Below are 24,696 nucleotides of genomic sequence, written 5' to 3' on the forward strand. Positions count from 1 at the left end.
CCCACTCTCTCACTTTTATTTCTAACTCTTCGAGCAATATGAGCGACTACTTGAGAACGAATGGAACAATACGAATGAGTTGAACGAACTGAATGAACTGAATGAAATGAGTGAGATGAGTGAGATGAGAGAGATGAGAGAGATGAATGAAATGAGTGAGCGAAGCGAACGAATTGAATGAAGCGAACGAATTGAATGAAGCGAACGAATTGAATGAAGTGAATGAAGTGAGTTTGACGAATGAGTTTTGTGAAATGAGTGAACAAGAGAGCGATGTTGCGAGATGAGTTAGAAATAAAAGTGAGTGAGTGGGATGGCATCATTTACTAACTACTTACGGTATTTTTTGTGCCGTGTTTATTGCGTGACAGTGCACCCGATGTCGCCCAAACTCAGCGGTGCGTCTTAACCATCACACAATCTTTTCTCGGAGAGACATTTACCTGTTGTCTCGCTTGCGTCGAAGGAGTGCATGATAGCCAAAGAAAGATGAAGAGCGAAACCTAACCAGTTTGAACTTAAGGTGATTCCCTAGTAAAAGAACCTAACATAGATTGTTTTTGAAACTTGGTACACTGATGTAACAAGTCAAGTTGACGATAAAAAACTAATAAAAAGTGGGGGTCACCGTGCTCGTTTTGACGTCACAATGTTGGCAAATACGGCTATTTTGGACCCTTTAACAAAAACCGCGCGCAGCCCAAAACTAGACAAACAGGAAAGATTTTTTCAATGATGCATGTGGTATCGCACGGAATTTGACTTTAATGTATTGTTTATCCACTTACGTACCATAAAAATGCCTTTTAATGCCCTTGTTTTTACTTTACGCTCCAAAGTAGAATTAAATTAGACACGCGCTATTCGACACGTGATAGTTCAATCAGTACAATTTAGTAAAATTGCCAAAAAACTGAGCATAGATTTGTGCCAATTTTTTTCTCACCGAAAGGAAGTAGTGTTCTTATTAAAATCATGAAATAAAAAATGGGGGTCACCGTACTCGTTTTTGCGGTAGAGCTGCAGAAAGTGCGCACCAAATGCATTTTGCTTGATTTTTGAGAGAGGACTGGGGCGAGTTTTTAAATGGAATGTGGCAAGTCATTCATGGCAGTCTCCATATAGACTCCCTAATATAGTAGTGCAATATTGTATACCCCTATATATCCTGTGTACCCATGAATACCCTAGTAATATTTTGGGGCACCGCAGTCCATTACGATGCTACGGAGGGCATAACCAATGGTAAGTTGAAGTGAATGGTAAATTTAACAGGGATAAGTCTGTCAACTCAAGGAACTGCGTTATAGTATGGGCAGCCGTAAAATCAAGAGTTGTAAATACCAGTTTGTTACTGAACTATTAAGGGTCTCGAACGGATGGGTGACCAAACTTTTATCATCCATGTCATTATCATAATAATGACTTATTTTGACGTTTATAAGTTTTATAATTACTCAAGTGGGGCTAACAATAGGTTTTATGTTAAATAGTTGGTCACGTGATCGACTTTCTTCCGAATATGTTCAAAAGGCGCGATTGCAACGCCTACCGAGAGTACAAGGATTTGTATGGTAGAAACATTCAACCGTGACTGGGTGGCAACAGTTTATTTTTCCAATCGCTACTTTCACATACACTATAATGGTTACAATGGTTTACAATGGTTATTCAAAAATTTGGGAGGTCAACAAGGTGCAATACAGCGTATTTAAAATGGTTGAGTACGAACATTCCAATTTTATTCGGCCGTTACAATCGCTACTTTTGAAATGTACGACTGAAAATTTGCAGGTTATGTAATTTTAATACGCCCTTTTCAGTTCCTTCTAACACTAGTTTTTCCAGAACGCACTAAGTTTTGTTTTCAGTCAGTTGTTGGCATATACCAGGAAACCTGAGACAGACAGTGTAGCTCGACCGGTTAGGCAACCTCGAGACCTATGGATACCACTATAGTCCATTAAAGCCATCGCAGTAGGTTTACCTTTATATAGAGAGAAAACCGTTGCCATAAAAACCCATAAAACGGCCATAAATCGGCCCGTGGACAACACAGGAGAGACGTAACACACATTTTAAGTAAGGTAAGCTGTTTTTTATTGAAATCCTTTCATTTCGTATGTTACGGAAACGATAGGTTTTTTTCCCATACAAATCCTTATATTTTGAATGTTACGCAACAATGCCGATGCTCGCCGATGCCCATATTTCGAGCTTGGGCTACCTGTGCTAAAACAGAGGGGCAGATTCAAGGAAAATTGGAATTTGTAATAAGAAAACATTTAGCTCTAAAGAATCTTTACTATGGTATTTCAGTTCTTGATAACCAAGGGAATTCGGACTGATTGTTCTATTACCGTATCAAATGGTACCATCCACAAGAGAAATATAGTAAACATTGAGCAATCTTGACCTCGGCCGTTATATTTAGAAAAAAAATAGCTTTTGAAACAATTTACAGTGTATTAAGAATCCAAATAATAATTTTAAAGGCTTATTGTGTGAAAGTCATATTATTCTTGTAAGGCAATAAAATCACGCGGAGATATGATGGGCAATGGGCAACACACCCCTTAATTGTCTGTATAGTAGTCAGTTGCCTAGTAAAATAAAATCGCCTTTCACATCACTCAGTCTTTCAGTCAGCTCGGAGCTAGCCAACAGTTTGATCTGCTAACCAATAAACTTCGTTGATCAAACATTGTGGTCTGTGTTTCCATCTGATTGAATATAACGTGGAAACTGTTAGTATAGATTATCAAAAAAAATTCCATTATAAAATGGAGAATAGCTGGAAGATTCGTTCTATACTCTATATCGACAGGCAAAAGTCGTGATAGCTAATTTTGTTCAATCAGGACATGTGATTTTGGAAACAACAACTTCATCACCATCTTCTTCTTTGTCATCCTCTCCTTTTTCTTCTTTATTTATGTTTGTTTTGTTTTACCCCCTGAAAACAGCAACCGTGTTTAACATTTACTCTTACAAATAGCGTATTTCAATTTCAATTTTTTTTTTGGTGTTTAATTATACCAACTGTACGCTGAAATATGCTCGTTTCAATGATTCAGTTAGGTCAGACGCCGCTCCACGGATAATCGCCCAAGAAATACATACATCTTTATTTCACATTTACCCACTAATGCCAACAACGGACACTGTTTTCTTGCCCTATCGACATATTGTCATAGAGTCAACCGTTCTAGGGTGTGCATGAGTAAACAGGATAAACATGGTATACAGAATACTAGAGTTTACATGGGTAAACAGAATATTGCAGAGTATAACAGGGTATTCAATAGTACTAGATATACATGGGTAAACAGGAGATTAAACAATTATTCCACGAGTGCGCTTATGCAATGAGATGGTTGTAGCCAACCAGGCGCGTAGCGACGAGTTGGCTATAATAATCTCATATCCAACAAGCGCGAGTAGAGTAATTGTTTTACTAAAAACTCCCACAAAATATCGAGAATTCGTCTTCACTTTATTTGTAAGAACAACAGTTAAGGTCTCAGAATATCTTGCCATGCCGGGACAGCATATGCAAGTATAAATGATCTCACAGAGCACTTATAATATAATATTGGTAATATTGCTGCCAGCTACACCAGCTCTTTTAAGCACCATTAAGGAATACAATCATTTGGCGGCTTTACCATAAATATAATCAATGTGGTAGTTCCATGTAATTTTTACACCAAGTTTTTTAAATGTCGAAACACGCCGCTCTAACTGATGGTTTCCAAAGGAAATAGGTTGTATGGTATTATTGGGATATTTCATGAAATTTATAACCATTTCTTTATGATTTAACTTCATCTTATGCTCAATAAAAAAATGCGTTAGTCTCTAACAAGCAAAATTCTAATCGCTAATGAAAACTGTAGTACAAACAAGGGTATACATGGTATACAGTATTACTAGGGTAAACATGGGTACACAGGATATATAAGGGTATACAGGGTATACAGTATTACTAGGGTAAACATGGGTACACAGGATATATAGGGGTATACACCGTATTCACAAATGGAGGACACGCGGGAAAAAACTGGTGCCTAGTCATGAAAGCGAGGCGTTGGAGGATAAACAAAAATTGCAAATGAAGACTTTCAGTGAACTTGCGGGGTGTTTAGCACGGATTCCACCTAAAATAACTTTGTACGGACTTCTTTTTAAATACAGTTACGTGGGATGTCTTCTGCTTTTAATGTTTAGTCATGATTTGCTGTTTGCAATCAAAAGGGACGCGTATATCTTCAAGGAAACAGGATGATTTTGTAGGTTTCCGCTGCATAAGAAGCTCGACAAGTGGACGATGACTGGAGAAAAGCGGCAAACATGTTGGCCCAATCTTCACATTGAGACCGAGTACGAAAGCCAGCTCACTGCAATTCGGTGAAACAGAAATATAAACAAATCTTGGTGGCAAGAAAAAAGGAAATAAGCGACAGATACATGGCCTACTTGTTAGCGCAAGAGACGTCTGCCGTTTTTAGTTTTCGGGTCTTAAATCTTAGGTCTTAATTTTCGGGGGTCTTAGTTTTCGTAACAACCGTCTGCAGTTCAAGTCGAGATGGAAAAAAGGAAGACAGGAAAGAAGAGGTGACTGAGGTTTCGATGAAGTTATGTTTGATTTTTGTTTGCCAGGACGTTATTCTCTGGTCTTTATCGATGAAGGACATCAATTACAACTATTTTTTTTTATTATAAATGCAGGAGCGATCGAGTGGAGTACGCTCAAAATTTCAACTTGTTACTCGGCAGACTCGGTAAGCCGGACACATATCATTTTACTGCATTTTAGCGAGTAATTTCGTATTTCTTATTTTTGGCTGTTAAGAGTTTTAACTTTATGTTCCATTATATTTTAAAGTTGAAGAATACATAAATAAATAAAATGATGGTCTTCTTAAACGGATCCAGACTCGAATTTAATTATTCGAAACAGAAGCTTGCCGTGTTCAGTCCTGACACAAACACTTTTTTTACCAAGAGCTCTCTGAGATAATGCCCTAAAGGAGACCAGGCAAATAGGAAGCCATAAGATTCACACATTACAGCTTCTAATTTTGATAAAATTATTTTTAATTATTTCGCAATGACAAAGAAATCATGAGATTTTTGCTAAGGTCTGCCAACGTACCTCTATTAAACAATTCGCTCCAAAGCGACGGAATTAATATGATCCAAAGGAAGTTGTAAATACAGACATACATATATACAGACAAATACGTATAAAATGTCACTGACATGAATGAATGAGCCTCGTGAATGAATCTTTCACCCGCTCTCAGCTTGACCTGTTTTGTGGCCATATATCCGTCGCTTATTTCTCTTTTTCTCGCCACCAATAGCTGTTTTTATTTCTGTTTTACAGAATTGTAGTGATTTGGCTTTCGTATTCGGTTTCAGTGTGAAGTTTGGGCCAACATGTTTGCCGCTTTTCTCAAGCCATCGCCCACTTGTCGTGTTGAGCTTCTGACGCCTCGGAAACCTACAAAATCATCCTGTTTCCTTGAAGATATACGCGTCCCTTTTGATTGCAAACAGCAAATCATTACTAAACATTAAAAGCAGAAGACATCCCACGTAACTGTATTTAAAAAGAAGTCCGTACAAAGTTATTTTAGGTGGAATCCGTGCTAAACACCCCGCAAGTTCACTGAAAGTCTTCATTTGCAATTTTTGTTTATCCTCCAACGCCTCGCTTTCATGACTAGGCACCAGTTTTTTCCCGCGTGTCCGCCATTTGTGAATACGGTGTATACGGGGTATACAGTATTACTAGAGTAAACATGAGTACACAGGATATATAAGGGTATACAGGGTATACAGTATTACTAGGGTAAACATGGTACACAGGATATATAGGGGTATACAGGGTATACAGTATTACTAGGGTAAACATGGGTACACAGGATATATAGGGGTATACAGGGTATACAGTATTACTAGGGTAAACATGGGTACACAGGATATAAAGGGGTATACAGGGTATACAGTATTACTAGGGTAAACATGGTACACAGGATATATAGGGGTATACAGGGTGTACAGCATTACTAGGGTAAACATGGTACACAGGATATATAGGGGTATACAGGGTATACAGTATTACTAGGGTAAACATGGGTACACAGGATATATAGGGGTATACAGGGTATACAGTATTACTAGGGTAAACATGGGTACACAGGATATAAAGGGGTATACAGGGTATACAGTATTACTAGGGTAAACATGGTACACAGGATATATAGGGGTATACAGGGTGTACAGCATTACTAGGGTAAACATGGGTACACAGGATATATAGGGTTATACAGGGTATACAGTATTACTAGGGTAAACATGGGTACACAGGATATAAAGGGTTATACAGGGTATACAGTATTACTAGGGTAAACATGGGTACACCATCCTCGGAGACCCAGGGGCTGTCAGTCGGGTCGGGAGAAAAGGCGGGACGAAAGTTTTCATTACGGGCGAAAGAGCCCCTGAGTACCGACTCTCAACGGACCATTTCCAAAAATTCAAGCGGATGTCGGCTCCTGATTGGGCACAAAAAATGCTTTGTATTGTTGTGCCCAATCGGCGAACACATTTCAATGAGTTCTTTTCGTGTGTTCTTACATGACGGCTATTGTCTCGATCACGGCTTGTCTGTTGTAGCTTATGCAATGCACGCAGTCAGGAAACTTTCAGTTTGATATAAAATCCCCATCTGATCCAACTCGCTTACTTTGACAAATGCAAGCGAACTCTTCTGAACCATATCAAAGTTCATGAAAAGAGAATGAATTTTGTTATTGCTTGTTTACGTCCTTCACAAAACGTGAAATTTGGCATTTGCACGAGTAATCGTGCAGTTGACGGCAAAGAAATGTACAAAAAAGCGTGATGCACGTGCAAAGTTGTTGTTTTGCCTTGTCAAGCTGTTACTCATTTGAATTTCTCATCGCCGCTGAATCTTTATTGTGATTCGTCGAAAACAGATTCTCGGGGCAAATTCAATTGCTCTTGCTGATAGTAACCCAAACGTTTATTCAACTCATCGGTAGGTCCTTTGTTTCTAGTTAGGAAAGTAGAAAATAAAAGTTTCCCTTGCACGCAGAAGCTTGGTGAACGAACCGGGCAAGTGTGGAGAGAAAATAGCCGTCGTGTACAAACTCACGAAAAGAATTCAGGAGAAATTGTTCGCCGATTGGGCACAATAATACAAAGCATTTTTTGTGCCCAATCAGGAGCCGGCATCCGCTTGAATTTTTGGAAATAGTTCGGTGGGAGTCTGTACCCAGGGGCTCTTCCGCCCTTACTTGAAAACTTTCGTCCCGCCTTTTTTCCCGACCCGACTGACTGCCCCTGGGTCTCCGAGGATGTGGGTACACAGGATATATAGGGGTATACAGGGTATACAGCATTACTAGGGTAAACATGGGTACACAGGATGGGGGTATACAGAGTATACAGCATTACCAGGGTAAACATCGGTACACAGGATATATAGGGGTATACAGGGTATACAGCATTACTAGGGTAAACATGGGTACACAGGATATATAGGGGTACACAGGGTATACAGTATTACTAGGGTAAACATGGGTACACAGGATATATAGGGGTATACAGGGTATACAGTATTACTAGGGTAAACATGGGTACACAGGATATATAGGGGTATACAGGATATACAGTATTACTAGGGTAAACATGGGTACACAGGATATATAGGGGTATACAGGGTAAACAGTATTACTAGGGTAAACATGGGTACACAGGATATATAGGGGTATACAGGGTATACAGTATTACTAGGGTAAACATGGGTACACAGGATATATAGGGGTATACAGGGTATACAGTATTACTAGGGTAAACATGGGCACACAGGATATATAGGGGTATACAGGGTATACAATATTACTAGGGTAAACATGGGTACACAGGATATATAGGGGTATACAGGGTATACAGTATTACTAGGGTAAACATGGGTACTCATAAGATATATAGTGGTATACTAGGTGCAAGAGATAACAGATGAGGGAGTCTATATGGAGACTGCCATGAAATACTTGCCTAGAATGTGCGTGAAAGGGGGAAGAAAGTATTGAAAAATCCGTTTTTACAAAATTTACATCTAGATATCACATTTAGGATACAATCTGATAAATAAAGCGTTTAAATGAAAATCAAAGTGAATAAGCACAAATTAAACATCCACTATCGCGGTTCTCCGTGAGGAAGTCGAACTCAGCAACACGCGTACTGCTTACGTTATGCACATTCCCACCACACTGAGTCTCACCTCGGCAAGAAACAACCGCAAGCAAAAATTGAAATAGCGTTTCTCTTCGGTCAACTTCATTTTAATAATGTTACTTCACATGCTCTTTTTTACGGAGGCCATCTTGTTATGCGCAGTAAGAGATGCGCAGCGCAAAACCAGGGAATCACCTTAAGCGAACTAATGGTGTCAAGTGTATTCACATGAGAGCGGGACGAGCTTAGACAAAAAAAACTCTGGAAATATTGCAGCCGTCAGTCGTATTTTCTATTTGCACTGAAATATTTTGTTTCTTTACTTTACTGCTCTTTATAATTAGCCTGTGTACAGACGTCTCCACCCCTTCAGGGAGGGGGGACGTCTGTACACAGGCTATTTATAATTAGAAACATCAAAACATAAATTATACTGAGATGAGTGTTTTCCAATTTCACTAAAAAAGTCGAGGGGTGGTCTAAATTTTGAGGATTAAGGCCTATAGCGAAAAAACTTGAGTAAAATAATGACTCTCAAAAGTTCATGCGATTCCAGGTGAAAAAATATATATTAGGTCACGTGACCTTTAACGGCTATTTTGCGCGAAAAAAGCTTAAATTAGAGATGGCACCAAACATGTCCCTAGATGAACGACTAGACATCTGTGCCCGGGCTTTGTTGAATAATTTTATGTAAGTGTAAATAAACATAATTTTTTACTAGTACCCAGTCCCCTTATCAAACGATTTTCGAATTTCGTTCCTGTTTAAAAGATTAACTTAAAATGCCCGGACACAGAAATGATGTACCCACTAGTCTCATAACTATGACGATAACTGCAACTTCCAGAAAGTAATTATTGCCTAATATATTCCAGTTTTGTGCTAAAAATAGTCTTAATAGGTCACGTGACAATTAATGACTCTAATCATTATTCAAAGTTATCAAACTTATACCCAGGAAGTCTGTCCTTAAGTTATTTTGTGCTGTATTGAAAGCTTAAGAAGTTAGATCATCCCCCACTGTTTTTGAGGAATTAAATAAAAGACCCATGGCTTAATTTTCTTGAGAAGGGACTGGGTATGAGGCGACAGAGGGTCAGGAGAATTTTTACATAGGCCCACTTTATTTGCACCACCCTTCCCTCCTATGAAAATAAGCACTGATTTGCGCATTCGAATCAAGATATTAAAAAACACATAAAATATACCAGGAAGAAACGTATCAACGAAGTTCCAAGAGGAAAAACTAGAAAAGTTCAAGTTGCCGTAGAACGGTGGAACTCATCACTGTGTACAAATATTTGACTGAGCTACTTCTAACCGTAAAATATGTTTCCCCACGCAACAGTTTGACCTATGGGCTCGAGCATTCGCAACTGAGTAACATCAATTTTTTTTTATTTCGATAGGCCTCGGAGCATCATTCGAGTTATTGGTGAAGGCCAAAGATTAAGGGACCACAAAATAACAGCACCAACGGATTTACGAAAATGGAATGGCAAATCGCAAAAAGCAAGGCACTGCAATACTATCGACAGGAGAAGTACTTTAAAAGCATCGAAAATGCCAAAATATGGCTGCTTTGGAGTAAAAGTGTTGGTAATAAACAGGAAGAAATAGAAGCCTGTAAAATTTTAGGCTGGTCATATTACTATCTGGAAAACTACGAAGAAAGCATTAAATTCGGGAAAGAAGAGTTCAGAGTAGCAAAAGAAGAGTCAGTTAAAGAAGCACAATTGGATGCGTACCTTGTTTTTGCTTCGTCATGTAAAAAACTTACACCAGAAAAAAGATCAAAGGAGACGAGTCTTTATAAATATGCGTCACATCCAGGTATTAAAGAGCGTTTCAGTACACATAGGTTTGCTGTAAATTGTCTTGCCGTGTACTCAGACCTGTTTCTGCCAAATGTTAGTCAGCTGATCATTGTATTGTACAGGTGGGGGGTATAGAAGGCATCGGCAGTAAGCTACGTATCAGCTGAAGTGTAAGTGTAAGACTAGACATTGTTCATTTAGCTAACCCTTAAATGGGAGCTAACAGATCCGCTTCAGAACTCCTACCCTCCCCCCCCCCCCCCCCCCCCCCGTCGTTCAAATACATTGTATGGGCAAACATATTTAAACATTTTTCTTGTATCTGTATGTTCGTGTATCCGCTACTCAGGTTTGCACCAGAGCATTAGTGAGGAAAATTCACAGGAACAAGCATCAGGCAGGAGCCTTAAACGGGGTACCTCAATCAGTATGGCCCCTGATTCAGCCCCACTGACATTACCACCAGCTCAAGAAAAAGAAGGTAATAAAAGCCAAGAACAAGCAGCGAAAGCCGAAAGAATTTTATTCGAGAGCACAGGTAACAAGATTTATTAAAAATCGTTACACGCTAAGAAGATTTTAACTTTTTTTGTTTGTTTCAAGGGAAGTATTCTTTGTTTGTTTGTTTTTTATCCATATTACGTTTTGGCCTGTCCGGACCTGCCTCGACTGACTTCTCCGCTTAGCACGAATAGTAATATAACTGAAAGGCGATTTGGTAGCAAAGTCAGTGGGCGACCTTGCAGCTAGCTGTTAAAAGACCTCACGGGATTGGCTGAGAAAACAATGACAACAAAGTTTACACTAGAACCCAGCCTGAAAACAAAAGAGCTGGGACCATAAGGGTCCTATTAAATCAGAGGTTCTGAAGTCCTGCGAGGCTACTGAATTTAGAATGTTGTTTTGGACTGAAAGGCTCTTTTACACGCGGCAGTGTCGTTATATATATAATTATAAAGTAGAAAGCCAGGTTCTTGTCGTTTACAGAGTAACGTCCGTGGCGGCATATAAATCACCTACTACGTTTTTTTACAGGTGAGAGTACAGTGAACGTAAAATGGCGGAGACTAGCTTTCGAAAACAAGGCGAAGGACACTGATACAAGTCGGGAACATGAACAAAACCGAAGACCTGCTCCATATAACCGGAGAGGTAATGGGACTACACCTATATTAGCTACTTGAATTTCGGTTTATGTATTCAGCATATTTAGAATTAAATTTCTTACACGTGACGAAGGAATACACTCATGCCACAATCAAATATATAGAACGTCTAGTAAGATAGGCACCATTATAGTCGATTAAGTTTAAGTATCGTTAGTTGGGAAAAACAAAAGGAAAAGAATCCGCATGACTTGACTTTAATGACCACAATGCATTACAGTCTATAAAAAGTTACTTTAAATGAATGAGATATTCATATTTTTAGTCTTATTAGGTATTAATTTGTTGCCTTTACAAAATAAATGTTGCACTTGACGCTCAACTTCGCACTTGCCCCTGCTAGCTTTAAAAAAAAAGCGAAAAAAAGCTGTTTATTAAAAGTGATTTAATTTCTTCAATGTAGGTGTATTCACGATTCATAATAAAGGATTGTAGCAGTTCGCGTTTGATCCACTTTAATCACCATTACTCAACGGTTTTTCTGCACATCACGATTCGTAGACAACATAAATGTTGGATCACCGGGTCGCAAAAATAAGTTCTCCCAACTCCCTGTTCAAATACAGGGTATGGGCAAACATATTTAAACATTTTTCTCGCATTTATATGTTCGTGTTTCTACCCAGGTTTGCACCTGAGCAGTAGTAAGGAAAATTCACAAGGACAAGCATCAGGCAGCAGCCTTAATCAGAGTACCTCAATTATGGCTCCTGCTTCAGCTCAACTATCATTAACACCAGCTAAAGAAAAAGAAGATAATAAAAGCCAAGAAAAAGCAGCGAAAGCCGAAAGATTTTTATTTGAGAGCGCAGGTAATAAGATTTATTAGAAAACGTTTACCCGATGAGAAGATTTTTAACATTTTTTGTTTGTTTTAAAGGAAGTATTCTTTGTTTGTTTGTTTGTTTTTTATCAATATTACGTTTTGGCTTTGGTGGGTGCATTCAGCTGAATTTTCAGGGCGTTCCTTCTTGTGGATGCAAGATCCTACAAATTGCCATTAACATTAGGAGTGAAGTGTCCTGTTAAGAAGTTTCCAGTGTGAGGTTAATAATCGATCAAATGCGAGACAAAAGCCCAACCTTCTTAAGTTTTTCACGCTGGTTCAAGGAGCAGAACCTGACCCAGGATTCAGTGATACATTATTTGCCAGAAGTCAAGTACGAGTTCTCAAACCGGGGCAACTGGAGGTAGATTATGCAATCACAACGTTTTTTAAAAACAAGAGATTCTCAAGGTCTTTTGCAAACGGACCAATAGCTTTTAAAGTTTTGAGGCCTGGTTCTTGAGAGGCGAGGTAAGTTAAAACGGTTAAATATTAAACTTTTCAACGGTCCTAACACTGAACCTTGAATTTTCGCGGTCCTTTCCAAAAACAATTGAGGATCTCTTGTTTTCAAAAAAACGTGGGGATTAGATAATCTTTTCCAAGTGACTCAGTTCAAGTAGTCGCACCGTAAATTTGCGGCTTTGGTGCTGGCTTGCAACTGGCCTCGATGAACCTAACTTTCACTTGATGAGTTGCGCTTTTACCAGCCTCCAAAGACTGAAGGCCAACCTGTTTAACCGACGCTCGCCGCTTTCTTGAGAAATATCTAGGACTTAATCAGAGTCAAAATTAGCTTTATATCTCTGTCTGGACCTGCTTCTACTGACTTCTCCGCTTAGAACGAATAGCAACTGTCAGGCGATTTGGTAGCAAAGTCTGGGGGCGACCTGCAGCTGTTAAAAGACCTCAAGGGATTGGCTGAGAAAACAATGACAACAAAGTTTACAATAGAACCTGGCTCGAAAACAAAAGAGCTGCGACCATAAAGGTCCTATTAAATCATAGGTTCTGAAGTCCTGCTAGGCTTCTGAATTTAGAATGTTGTTTTGGACTGAAAGGCTCTTTTACACTTGGCAGTGTTGTTATATATATAAAGTATAAAGTCAGGTTCTTGTCGTTTACAGAGTAACGTCCCTCGTGGCATGTAAATCAGGTACGTTTTTTTGACAGGTGAGAGTGCAGTGAACGTAAAATGGCGGAGACTAGCTTTCGAAAACAAGGCGAAGGACAATGATACAAGTCGGGAACATGCACAAAACCGAAGACCTGCTCCATATAACCGGAGAGGTAATGGGACTACACCTATATTAGCGACTTGAATTTCGGTTAATGTATTCAGCATATTTAGAATTAAATTTGTTACACGTGATTTAGGAATGCACTCATGCCACAATCAAATATATAGAACGTCTAATAAGATAGGCACCATTATAGTCGATTAAGTTTAAGTATCGTTAGTTGGGAAAAACAAAAGGAAAAGAATCCGCATGACTCGGCTTTATTAGCCACAATGCATTACAGTCTATAAAAGTTACTTAATTAAATGAATGAGATAATCATATTTTTAGTCTTATTTTTAATGTGATGCCTTTACAAAATATATGTTGCGCTTGACGCTCAACCTTGCGCTTGCTCTTGCTGGCTGAAAAAATAAAGCAAAACAAAAAACATTTTAAATGACTTAATAATTCTTCAATGTATGATATTGACGATCAAGTCATAATCAAGGATTGTAGCAGTTCGCGTTTCAGGGAGTCCGCATCAACCACAATACACAACGGTTTTTCTGCACACTACGATTCATAGACAACAAAAATCTTAGATCACGGGGTCACAAAAATAAGTCCCCCGCCCCTCTTCCCTCCCACTGCCTGTTAAAATACAGCGTATGGGCAAACATATTTAAGCATTTTCTTGTATCTATATGTTTTTCTATCTACCCAGGTTTGCACCAGAGCAGTAGTAAGGAAAATTTACAAGGACAAGCATCAGGCAGGAGCCTTAATCGGGGTACCTCAATTATACCCCCTGCCTCAGCTCAACTAACATTAACACCAGCTCAAGAAAAAGAAGATAACAACAGCCAAGAACAAGCAGCCAAAGCCGAAATTGAAAGCACAGGTAACAAGATTTATTAAGAACCGTTTACCAGCTAAGAATATTTTTCCTTTTTTTGTTTGTTTTAAGGAAAGCATTGTTTGCTCGTTGTTTTTTATCCATATTACGTTTTGGCTTTTGTGGGTGAATTCAGCTGAACTTTCAGGGCGTTCCTTTTTCTGGATGCAAGATCGCACAAATTGCTATTAACATTGCGAGTGAAGTGTATACCTGTTAAGAGGTTTCCAATGTGAGGTATATTCGATCAAATGCGAGACAAAAGCCCAAGCCTTCTTAAGTTTTCACGCTAGTTCAAGGGGCAGAACCTGACCCAGTATTCAGTGAGACATTGTTTGCCAGATGTATTTCAGTGTGAGTACTCGAACCGGGGCACCTGGAAGTAGACTATCCAATCACAACGTTTTTTAAAAACAAAATATCCTCAAGGTTTTTTGCAAACGGACCAATTACATTAAAAATTTTGAGGCCTGCCTCCTGATAGGCGGGGTAAGTTAAAACAGTTAAATATTAAGCTTTTCAACGGTCCTATAGCTTAACCTCGAATTTTGGTAGTCCTTTGCAATAAATAAATAAATAAATAAATAATAATAAAATAATTATGAGAATCCCTTGTTTTCAAAAAACGTTAGGATTAGATCATCTTTTCCAAGTGACCCGGTTCAAGTGGTCGCACTGTAAGTTTGCGGCTTGGGTGCTGGCTTGCAACTGGCCTTGATCAACCTAACTTAATTTCTCTTGATGAGTTGCGCTTTTACCAGCCTCCAAAGACTGAAGGCCAACCTGTTTAACCGACGCTCGCCGCTTTCTTGAGAAATATCTAGGACTGAATCAGAATCAAAATTAGCTTTATAGCTCTGTCTGGACCTGCCTCGAGTCTTCTCCGCTTAGAACAAATAGCAACCGTCAGGCGATTTGGTAGCAAAGTTAGGGGGCGACGTTCCAGCTAGCTGTTGAAAGACCTCAAGGGATTGGCCGAGAAAACAATGACAACAAAGTTTAAAATACAACCTAGCCCGAAAACAAAAGGGCTGGGACCATAAAGGTTCTATTAAATCAGAAGTTCTGAAGTCGTGCGAGGCTTCTGAATTTAGAATGTTGTTTTGGACTGAAAGACTCTTTTACACCGGGCAGTGTTGTTATATATATAAAGTATAAAGTCAGGTTTTTGTCCTTTACAGAGTAACGTCTTACAGTTGTACTGTCGCAATTTGGAATAATCATCGCACTTTGTTATACTCGGAGCAATTTGTAATAAATCCATCGTACTTTGCAATGCCTGTTGCAATTTGTAATAAACCATGTCGCACTTTGTAATAAAAAAGCTGTCCCAATTTGTGATAACTGTCCATCGTACTTTGTAATAAACAAAGCTGTCGCAATTTGTAACAATTCCATCGCACTTTGTTATAGACCGAAATTTTTTTCTTTGGTCAAACATGCATGTCTTCCGTTATAAATTTTTCTGCCTTGATCAACCACGTGACCAACGAGAATCGCTTTTATGAAAGACATGGAACTTTAACTTGTTGGCTTTGTGTCTTTGGTTTGATCCTTAGATAGGGTAACTCAAGTAGTAATGGATCGTTTATAATCCTTTCCATTTTATGGAAAAAAAAGTAATCCTGAACACACTCGGAAGAATTGCAAGGTCTTACGAGTTGTACGCACACGGTATTTGCTTTATTAGAGGGCCCCATAGAAAAAAATTGTTTTAAGATAGAATGAGGACTTCCTTTGTTCCTATATGGGACCAAATCAAGAGAGAATAATGGACCAAATGGCCAGCTGGCTTAGTATGACCCCAAAAGTGTTAAATATGGAAACAACTATAATTACTTCTTTTAAGATTGCGCGTTCAAGGACGGTGTGGTGTCGACCTGCTATAAGATCTAAAAAGAAAAGCTTGAACTTTCCTGGTGCCCTTATTCGAATGATGTAAGGATGGATGTTACGATTTGTGCAAATTAAATGCATTTTAATAATGGCTAGTTTGTGTCTAGTGTGTCTAGATTCTGTTCTCTAACAGTTCTCTGTCCAGTGGCACATCTCCATATTGGCCATCTAAGGGAGTATGCCCTCGCCCGGGTAACCATTGCACGCAAACCACTTAGTACAACAGCAAGGTTAAAGAACACAGAAGTTTGTAAGTCAGATAACTAATCAACATTGATTTAAAAAAATGTTTAGAACTATGAATAAAGTTAAATGGCTTGAATGAACGGAGATACTTTGTAAATTATATATTTAAGTAACTTTGTAAGTTGCCTGCTTGCAGACGTCATCATCTTTGTTAAGTTTATGAAGTACCGTCCATATTCTGGCATCACATTAATGTTGACGAAGTATTAGTTGAATCACTCTCAAAAAATTATTACAAAGTGCGATGGAATTATTACAAATTGCGACAGCATAGTTTATTAAAAAGTGCGATGGACAGTTATTACAAGTTGCGACAGCTTTTTGATTACAAAGTGCGACACGATTTTTTACAAATTGCGGCAGGTATTACAAATTGCGACAGAACGTCCCTCGCAGCATATAAATCACGTACGTTTCTTGACAGGTGAGAGTACAGTAAACGTAAAATGGCGGAGACTAGCTTTCGAAAACAAGGCGAAGGACACTGATACAAGTCGGGAACATGCACAAAACCGAAGACCTGCTCCATATAACCGGAGAGGTAATGGGACTACACCTATATTAGCGACTTGAATTTCGGTTAATGTATTCAGCATATTTAGAATTAAATTTCTTACACGTGACGAAGGAATACACTCATGCCACAATCAAATATATAGAACGTCTAGTAAGATAGGCACCATTATAGTCGTTTAAGTTTAAGTATCGTTAGTTGGGAAAAACAAAAGGAAAAGAATCCGCATGACTTGACTTTATTGAGCACAATGCATTACAGTCTATAAAAAGTTACTTTAAATGAAAGATATATTTATATTTTTAGTCTTATTAATTTTTAATTTGATCCCTTTATAAACTATATGTTGCACTTGACGCTCAACTTCGCGCTTGCCCTTGCTAGCTTTAAAAAAAAAAAAGATTTTAAAAAGTGTTTATTAAAAGTGATTTAATTTCTTCGAGGTATGTGTATTCACGATTCACAATCAAGGATTGTAGCAGTTCGCGTTTGAGGGAGTCCACTTCAATCACAATACACAACGGTTTTTCAGCACATCACGATTCATAGACAACATAAAATGTTGGATCACGGGGTCCCAAAAATATTTTCCCCCACTCCCTGTTCAAATACAGCGTATGGGCAAACATATTTAAACATTTTTCTCGCATTTATATGTTCGTGTATCCGCTACCCAGGTTTGCACCTGAGCAGTAGTAAGGAAAATTCACAAGGACAAGCATCAGGCTGGAGCCTTAATCGGGGTTACACCTCAATTATACCCCCTGCTTCAGCCCAACTAACATTAACACCAGCTAAAGAAAAAGAAGATAATAAAAGCCATGAACAAGCAGCGAAAGCCGAAAGATTTTTATTTGAGAGCACAGGTAAAAAGATTTATTAAAAACTGTTGACTCGCCAAGCCTATATTAACTTTATTTGTTTGTTTTAAGGGAAGTATTCTTTGTTTGTTTGTTTGTTTGTTTTTTATCCATATTACGGTTTGGCTTTGGTGGGTGCATTCAGCTGAATTTTCAGGGTGTTCCTTCTTGTGGATGCAAGATCCTACAAATTGCCATTAACATTAGGAGTGAAGTGTCCTGTTAAGAGATTTCCAGTGTGAGGTTAATAATCGATCAAATGCGAGACAAAAGCCCAACCTTCTTAAGTTTTTCACGCTGGTTCAAGGAGCAGAACCTGACCCAGGATTCAGTGATACATTATTTGCCGGAAGTCAAGTGCAAGTACTTGAACCGGGGCACCTGGAAGTAGATTATGCAATCACAACGTTTTCTAAAAACAAAAGATTCTCAAGGTTTTTTGCAAACGGAACAATAACTTTTAAAATTTGAGGCCTGCTTCCTCAGAGGCGGGGTAAGTTAAAACAGTTAAATATTAATTAACGGTCCTATGGCTGAACCTTGAATTTTCGCGGTCGTTTCCAAAAAAAATTGAGAATCTTCTGTTTTCAAAAAAACGTTGGGATTAGATAATCTTTTCCAAGTGACCCGGTTCAAGTAGTCGCACTGTAAATTTGCGGCTTGGGTGCTGGCTTGCAACTCGCCTTAGTTGATGAACCTAACTTTCACTTGATGAGTTGCGCGGCTTTTACCAGCCTCCAAAGACTGAAGGCCAACCTGTTTAACCTACGCTCGCCTCTTGACAAACATCTAGCACCAAGAGAGGATAAAGGGGACAGAGAAGGCATCCCCCATACACACCCTATTCTATAGGTAATTTGTCTCGAGTTATTTTTAGAATCGGGATAAAGTTACCTTAGGCGCTGCGCGGATGTTTCGTGGAGGTTTCGCATGACTAAACGCTGCGCAAAACATGTCGGGCGAAAGGCAATAAAAGCGTAAAGAGATCGAGAACATTCCTGAATATTGAAGCGAAATGAGTCGGCGCTCACCTGGGAAAAGGGAATCGCTGGACTCTTTGACAACCCGTGAAATCAATTTAACTCGAAGTTGTCGTAACCTCGGTGCTTTAATGAAATGAGAAATTTCGTCGGTCTATTGAAACCGGTCGTTTGTACAATAAAGTAAGTAGGACGCCAAGTGTTATTTTTGTTGAATAATAAAAGACTAATAAAAGAATAAATATCAAACCAGAAATTGCTCTCTTCAAACTGTAAATTATAAATGATCCTGAGAGAATATTCAGTGTGTTGAGGATTTCCCTGCTGTACTGTTAGCTCTATACAAGAGAGGAAGGGCAATTCTTTTTTAATTTCCGTTTCGCTGACAAAGCTTTAGCAGAAATCTATCTTTAGTTGTTTTCGTCGAAAAAACAAATAGCAGTATCACTCTCCGCGTCTTTCGCCATTTTTTTCAGCGTCAATTCGTGAAGGACGCGTGGCTCTGAGCGTGGGTCATCCACGCGGAACACATTCGCGCTATGTGATTGGCTGTTGTCTAATCCCCCTTGGGATCTGTGGTCTTAAAAATAAGTCGAGACGAATTACCTATGGAATAGGGTGTGTATGGGGGATGCCTTCTCTGTCCCCTTTATCCTCTCTTGCTAGGACTGAATCAGAATCAAAATTAGCTTTATAGCTCTGTCTGGACCTGCCTCGACTCTTCTCCGCTTAGAACGAATAACAACTGCCAGGCGATTTGGTAGCAAAGTCATGAGGCGACCTTACAGCTGTTAAAAGACCTCACGGGATTGGCTGAGAAAACAATGACAACAAACTTTAAAATAGAACCTAGCCCGAAAACAAAAGGGCTGGGACCATAAAGGTCCTATTAAATCAGAGGTTCTGAAGTCCTGCGAGGCTACTGAATTTAGAATGTTGTTTTGGACTGAAAGACTCTTTTACACCGGGCAGTGTTGTTATATATATAAAGTATAAAGTCAGGTTTTTGTCCTTTACAGAGTAACGTCTCACAGTTGTACTGTCGCAATTTGGAATAATCACCGCACTTTGTTATACCCGTAGCAATTTGTAATAAATCCATCGTACTTTGTAATGCCTGTTGCAATTTGTAATAAACCATGTCGCTCTTTGTAATAAAAAAAGCTGCCCCAATTTGTGATAACTGTCCATCGCACTTTGTAATAAACTAAGCTGTCGCAATTTGTAATAATTCCATCGCACTTTGTTATAGACCCAAATTTTTGGTTTTGGTCAAACATGCATGTTGGCTTTGTGTCTTTGGTTTGATCCTTAGATAGGGTAACTCAGGTAGTAATAGATGGTTTATTATCCTTTCCATTTTATGGAAAAAAGTAATCCTGAACACACTCGGAAGAATTGCAAGGTCTTACGAGTTGTACGCACACGGTATTTGCTTTATTCGAGGGCCCCATAGAAAAAAATTGTTTTAAGATAGAATGAGGACTTCCTTTGTTCCTATATGGGACCAAATCAAGAGAGAATAATGGACCAAATGGCCAGCCGGCTCAGTGTGACCCCAAAAGTGTTAAATATGGAAACAACTATAATTACTTCTTTTAAGATTGCGCGTTCAAGGACGGTGTGGTGTCGACCTGCTATAACATCTAAAAAGGAAAGCTTGAACTTTCCTGGTGCCCTTATTCGAATGATGTAAGGATGGATGTTACGATTTGTGCAAATTAAATGCATTTTAATAATGGCTAGTTTGTGTCTAGTGTGTCTAGATTCTGTTCTCTGACAGTGCTCTGTCCAGTGGCACATCTCCATATTGGCCATCTAAGGGAGTATTCCCTCGCCCGGGTAACCATTGCATTCAAACCACCTAGTAAAATAGCAAGGTTTAAGAACACAGAAGTTTGTAAGTCAGATAACTAATCAACATTGATTAAAAAAAATGTTTAGAATTATGAATAAAGTTAAATAGCTTGAATGAACGGAGATACTATGTGAATTATATATTTAATTAATTTTGTAAGTTACCTGCTTGCAGACGTCATCATCTTTGTTAAGTTTATGAAGTACCGTCTATTTTCTGGTATCACATTAATGTTGAAGAAGTATTAGTTGAATCACTCTCAAAAAGTTATTACAAAGTGCAATGGAATTATTACAAACTGCGACAGCTTAGTTTATTACAAAGTGCGATGGGCAGTTATTGCAAGTTGCGACAGCTTTTTGATTACAAAGTGCGACACGATTTTTTACAAATTGCGACAGAACGTCCCTCGCAGCATATAAATCACGTACGTTTCTTGACAGGTGAGAGTACAGTAAACGTAAAATGGCGGAGACTAGCTTTCGAAAACAAGGCGAAGGACACTGATACAAGTCGGGAACATGCACAAAACCGAAGACCTGCTCGATATAACCGGACAGGTAATGGGATTATACCTATATTAGCGACTTGAATTTCAGTTTATGTATTCAGCATATTTAGAATTAAATTTCTTACGCATGACGAAGGAATACACTCATGCCACCATCAAATATATAGAACGTCTAGTAAGATAGGCACCATTATAGTGAAAAAGTCGATTAAGTTTAAGTATCGTTAGTTGGGAAAAACAAAAGGAAAAGAATCCGTATGACTTGACTTTATTGGCCACACTGCATTACAGTCTATAAAAAGTTACTTTAAATGAATAAGGTGATTCATATTTTTAGTCTTATTAATTTTAATTTGATGCTTTTACAAAATATATGTTGCACTTGACGCTCAACTTCGCGCTGAAGCAAAACAAAAAAAACTGTTTAAGTGACTTAACTTCTTCAATGTATGTGTATTCACAGTTCACAATCAAGGATTGCAGCAGTTCTCGTTTCAGGGAGTCCACTTCAATCACTTCAATTACAATACATAACGGTTTTCAGCACATCATGATTCATGGAAAACAAAAATGTTTCATCACGGGATAACAAAAACAAATTTAAGTTCCCCCACTCACTGTTCAAATGCAGCGTATGGGCAAACATTTTTAAAAACATTTTTCTTGTATCTGTTTGTTCGTGTATCCGCTACCCAGGTTTGCACCAGAGCAGTAGTAAGGCAAATTCACAAGGACAAGCATCAGGCAGGAGCCTTAATCGGGTTTACACCTCAATTATGGCCCCTGCTTCAGCCGAACTAACATTACCACAAGCTCAAGAAAAAGAAGATAGTAAAAGCCAAGAACAAGCAGCGAAGGCCGAAAGATTTTTATTTGAGAGCACAGGTAAAAAGATTTATTAAAAACCGTTGACAGCATTTTTGTTTCGTTTATAACGAAAAAATTTTTAAACAGTAATCGTTAAGCCCAAATGCAGTTGATCTAATATTAATAATGCTAAAAATGTGTCTTAGTTTTAATCCTTGTGCGTGCCTTGTCAAGCAAGACTTGTAGGCAGCAACAGAGGAAATAAATGGAATGCAAATGTATTTTTTTTCGTAGAAGTTAACGGAGCTGCTTGTTAATATAATAGGTTAAGCTTAATCGAGCACTCTTTTTAATTTTTTTTTTTATCGTTTTACAATTTGACATTTTGTTTTGGACAAAAGGAAAATTACTCTGAAAGTTAAAAAAAAAGATCTGTTTCAGCCCCAAAGTGCCAATTCAGCCTGTAGGCCAAAGTCTAATTCAACATCAACAACAATTTTGACTAAAAGGCAGATGATACTTGAAGCACTGCCCGCAGCTAGCAAGGCTATTCCAGGCGGAACGGTGCGTGCAAAAAAAATTAATAAGGTTAAGGTTAATTAACTAAGAAAAATTTTAAAGTTAACCAATCAAATGAAATAAAAATCGTAACATGGTTGAGGACTTAATACACGACAGAGAAGAAAGAATTAAACAAATATAACAAACTGTAAATTAAAGTAGAATCAATTAAGCAAAAAATATATATAAATTATATATTTTACGACATTTTTGGGTGATTTTACTGTTTTAATTAAAGTGGGCTTTTCGATATAGACATCTTCTTTAATTCCTGAAAATATCAATTAATAAGTTGCGGAGTATTTACAGTCCCTCCTGGAGCCCTTTGATCACAATTTAAGCCGAAACAGCCCTGTCGTGAATGCCGAAGGGCCGTGCTTCACGATATCACAGTTTTAAAGCAAACAGGGTTTATTTCACAGCTTCGATCCTCACAGTACAACGGCTCGCTCACACACTACACAAAATCGTGGCTTTCTTGAATCTATAAGCTTTAGATTTTAATGCGATCTGTCATCAAGTTCTCTGTCGCTCTGACAGACGAGTGAAACTATTAATATCAAAATCAAAGGAATAAAATCACGCCATCTCACAATCACGCTACACTCTTGCTTCATAACAAGCCCCATCAAAAGGCTATTGAATTCCAGCATCCCAGGACGTCTAATAAGTTACGTGCCATTATAGTCGGCAGTTATGTATCGTTAGTTGGGAAAAAAGAGAGCAAACGAGTCCCCTTGACTTGAACCTCTGTCGACTTCACACCTAGAATGCAGTGGATTTTCTACTTAGATAATCATTTCTTCCTTGAATTTACGTTCGTGGGCCGGGATATCTTCTGCTAACGGTTCCTTAGAATAAAATATCGAAGACACTATTCCTTTTTGCTTTCTATCAAACAGGTTTGCGTGAGGACACAAGTAAAGTTAGTGTACTCAAACGAGTTTTTGAGGAAGGTTCTTTCAGAAGAGCTGAAGGGCAAAATGGCGACGAAAGCCGTGAACATGCACCAAAACGAATACGTACTTCACATTCAAGGACCGGTGTACTCAAACGAGTTTTTGAGGAAGGTTCTTTCAGAAGAGCTGAAGCGCAAAATGGAGACGAAAGCCGTGAACTTACACCAAAACGAATACGTACTTCATATAAAAAGACAGGTAATAAGGAAGTAATTTAAGAAAAATATATAATAAAAAAATAAAAGGCATCAATTACAGGCCTTATGAGTCGAATTTTAACCCTATTCAGACTGGGGGGGTGGCTTTTCGAACCCCCCCTCCGGCAAAATCGTGACAACTCCTACACCGAAAGAGCTATGACGTTCAAATTTTCTGACTTTTCCTAAAATTTATCTAGGAACATTTTGGTATAATTACCATGTCCATGCGATTAATCATGTTGCCATGGCAACCAGTTTCTGACACATAGGTTTTGGAAAATTTAGAAAATGGTGATTTTATTGTTTTAAGATCGCGTTTTTACACTTATAGTGCTTTTTGTTGTTAAAATGGTCTTTGCTTGGGACTAGTTTTTGAATTGCATCAAAATGTTTCAACATCGAATATTTGGGGGGGAGGGGTGGGGTAAAATTTGTCACTTTTTTGCTTTGACAAATATGCTGCTCTATTTTCCAAATAACACTTCCAAAGTTATTTGTTTGGGTAATAAACATTAGTTTGATACTTCTTTTACACATTCTGAAAGTTGCTTTAAATTATAATTTTAGCAAAAAAACGGAAATCCAAGATGGCGGATCCAAGATGGCGGACAACCCTTTCAAATTTTAAATTTTATTGCTTCCTATTGCTTTTTCTCGCTGTACAAGTGTTTCCTTGTTACTAGTTCATAAGAAAGGATAACAAAGAGATGACTTTACCAATATTATTGATATTTTACGTATCTAAGTGGAAAAATAATAAGAAACATTGAAAAATCGGAATATGACGTCACTTTGACGTCATCATTGGGCGTGGCAAGTCAAAACTGGGTGTGGGGCTTCTTTGTACGGAGATAATCATTGTGTGTAAACTTCATGACCCTAGCATTATTGGTTCCAGAGATACAGAGGGGGGGTCCGAGGAGCCCCCCCCCCCCCAGTCACAGATTGACTAAAAAAGCCCAGTCTGAATAGGGTTAAGATTATGGTGAGTAACGTTAAGGCCAAACGTCATATTTTTCGTGAGACGAACCAAACTCTAATTAGGGTCGATCTAAATTTAAGTTTAGATCGTCTGTTGGGTCAGACGGCGAAGCCTA

The 24,696-nt window shown here is 38.5% G+C and overlaps 1 protein-coding gene and 1 long non-coding RNA gene across 2 annotated transcripts; both read left to right on the forward strand.

Annotated features, from left to right (window-relative positions):
- The first annotated feature begins 9,770 nt into the window (after positions 1–9,770).
- Positions 9,771–13,014, forward strand: LOC140945127 (uncharacterized). The gene is made up of 5 exons (XM_073394189.1): positions 9,771–10,113; positions 10,447–10,635; positions 11,133–11,249; positions 11,890–12,075; positions 12,932–13,014. Exons 1-5 carry the CDS (start codon positions 9,771–9,773, stop codon positions 13,012–13,014), a joined length of 918 nt encoding a protein of 305 aa, XP_073250290.1.
- Positions 13,015–14,040: 1,026 nt separating this feature from the next.
- On the forward strand, positions 14,041–21,097 carry LOC140945793 (uncharacterized). Its single transcript, XR_012166753.1, has 4 exons — positions 14,041–14,213; positions 16,774–16,890; positions 17,541–17,729; positions 21,005–21,097. It is a non-coding gene; the product is annotated as an uncharacterized lncRNA (long non-coding RNA).
- Positions 21,098–24,696: the final 3,599 nt, after the last annotated feature.

This window comes from Porites lutea, chromosome 8 (assembly GCF_958299795.1).
Source record: "Porites lutea chromosome 8, jaPorLute2.1, whole genome shotgun sequence".
NCBI lineage: Eukaryota > Metazoa > Cnidaria > Anthozoa > Scleractinia > Poritidae > Porites > Porites lutea.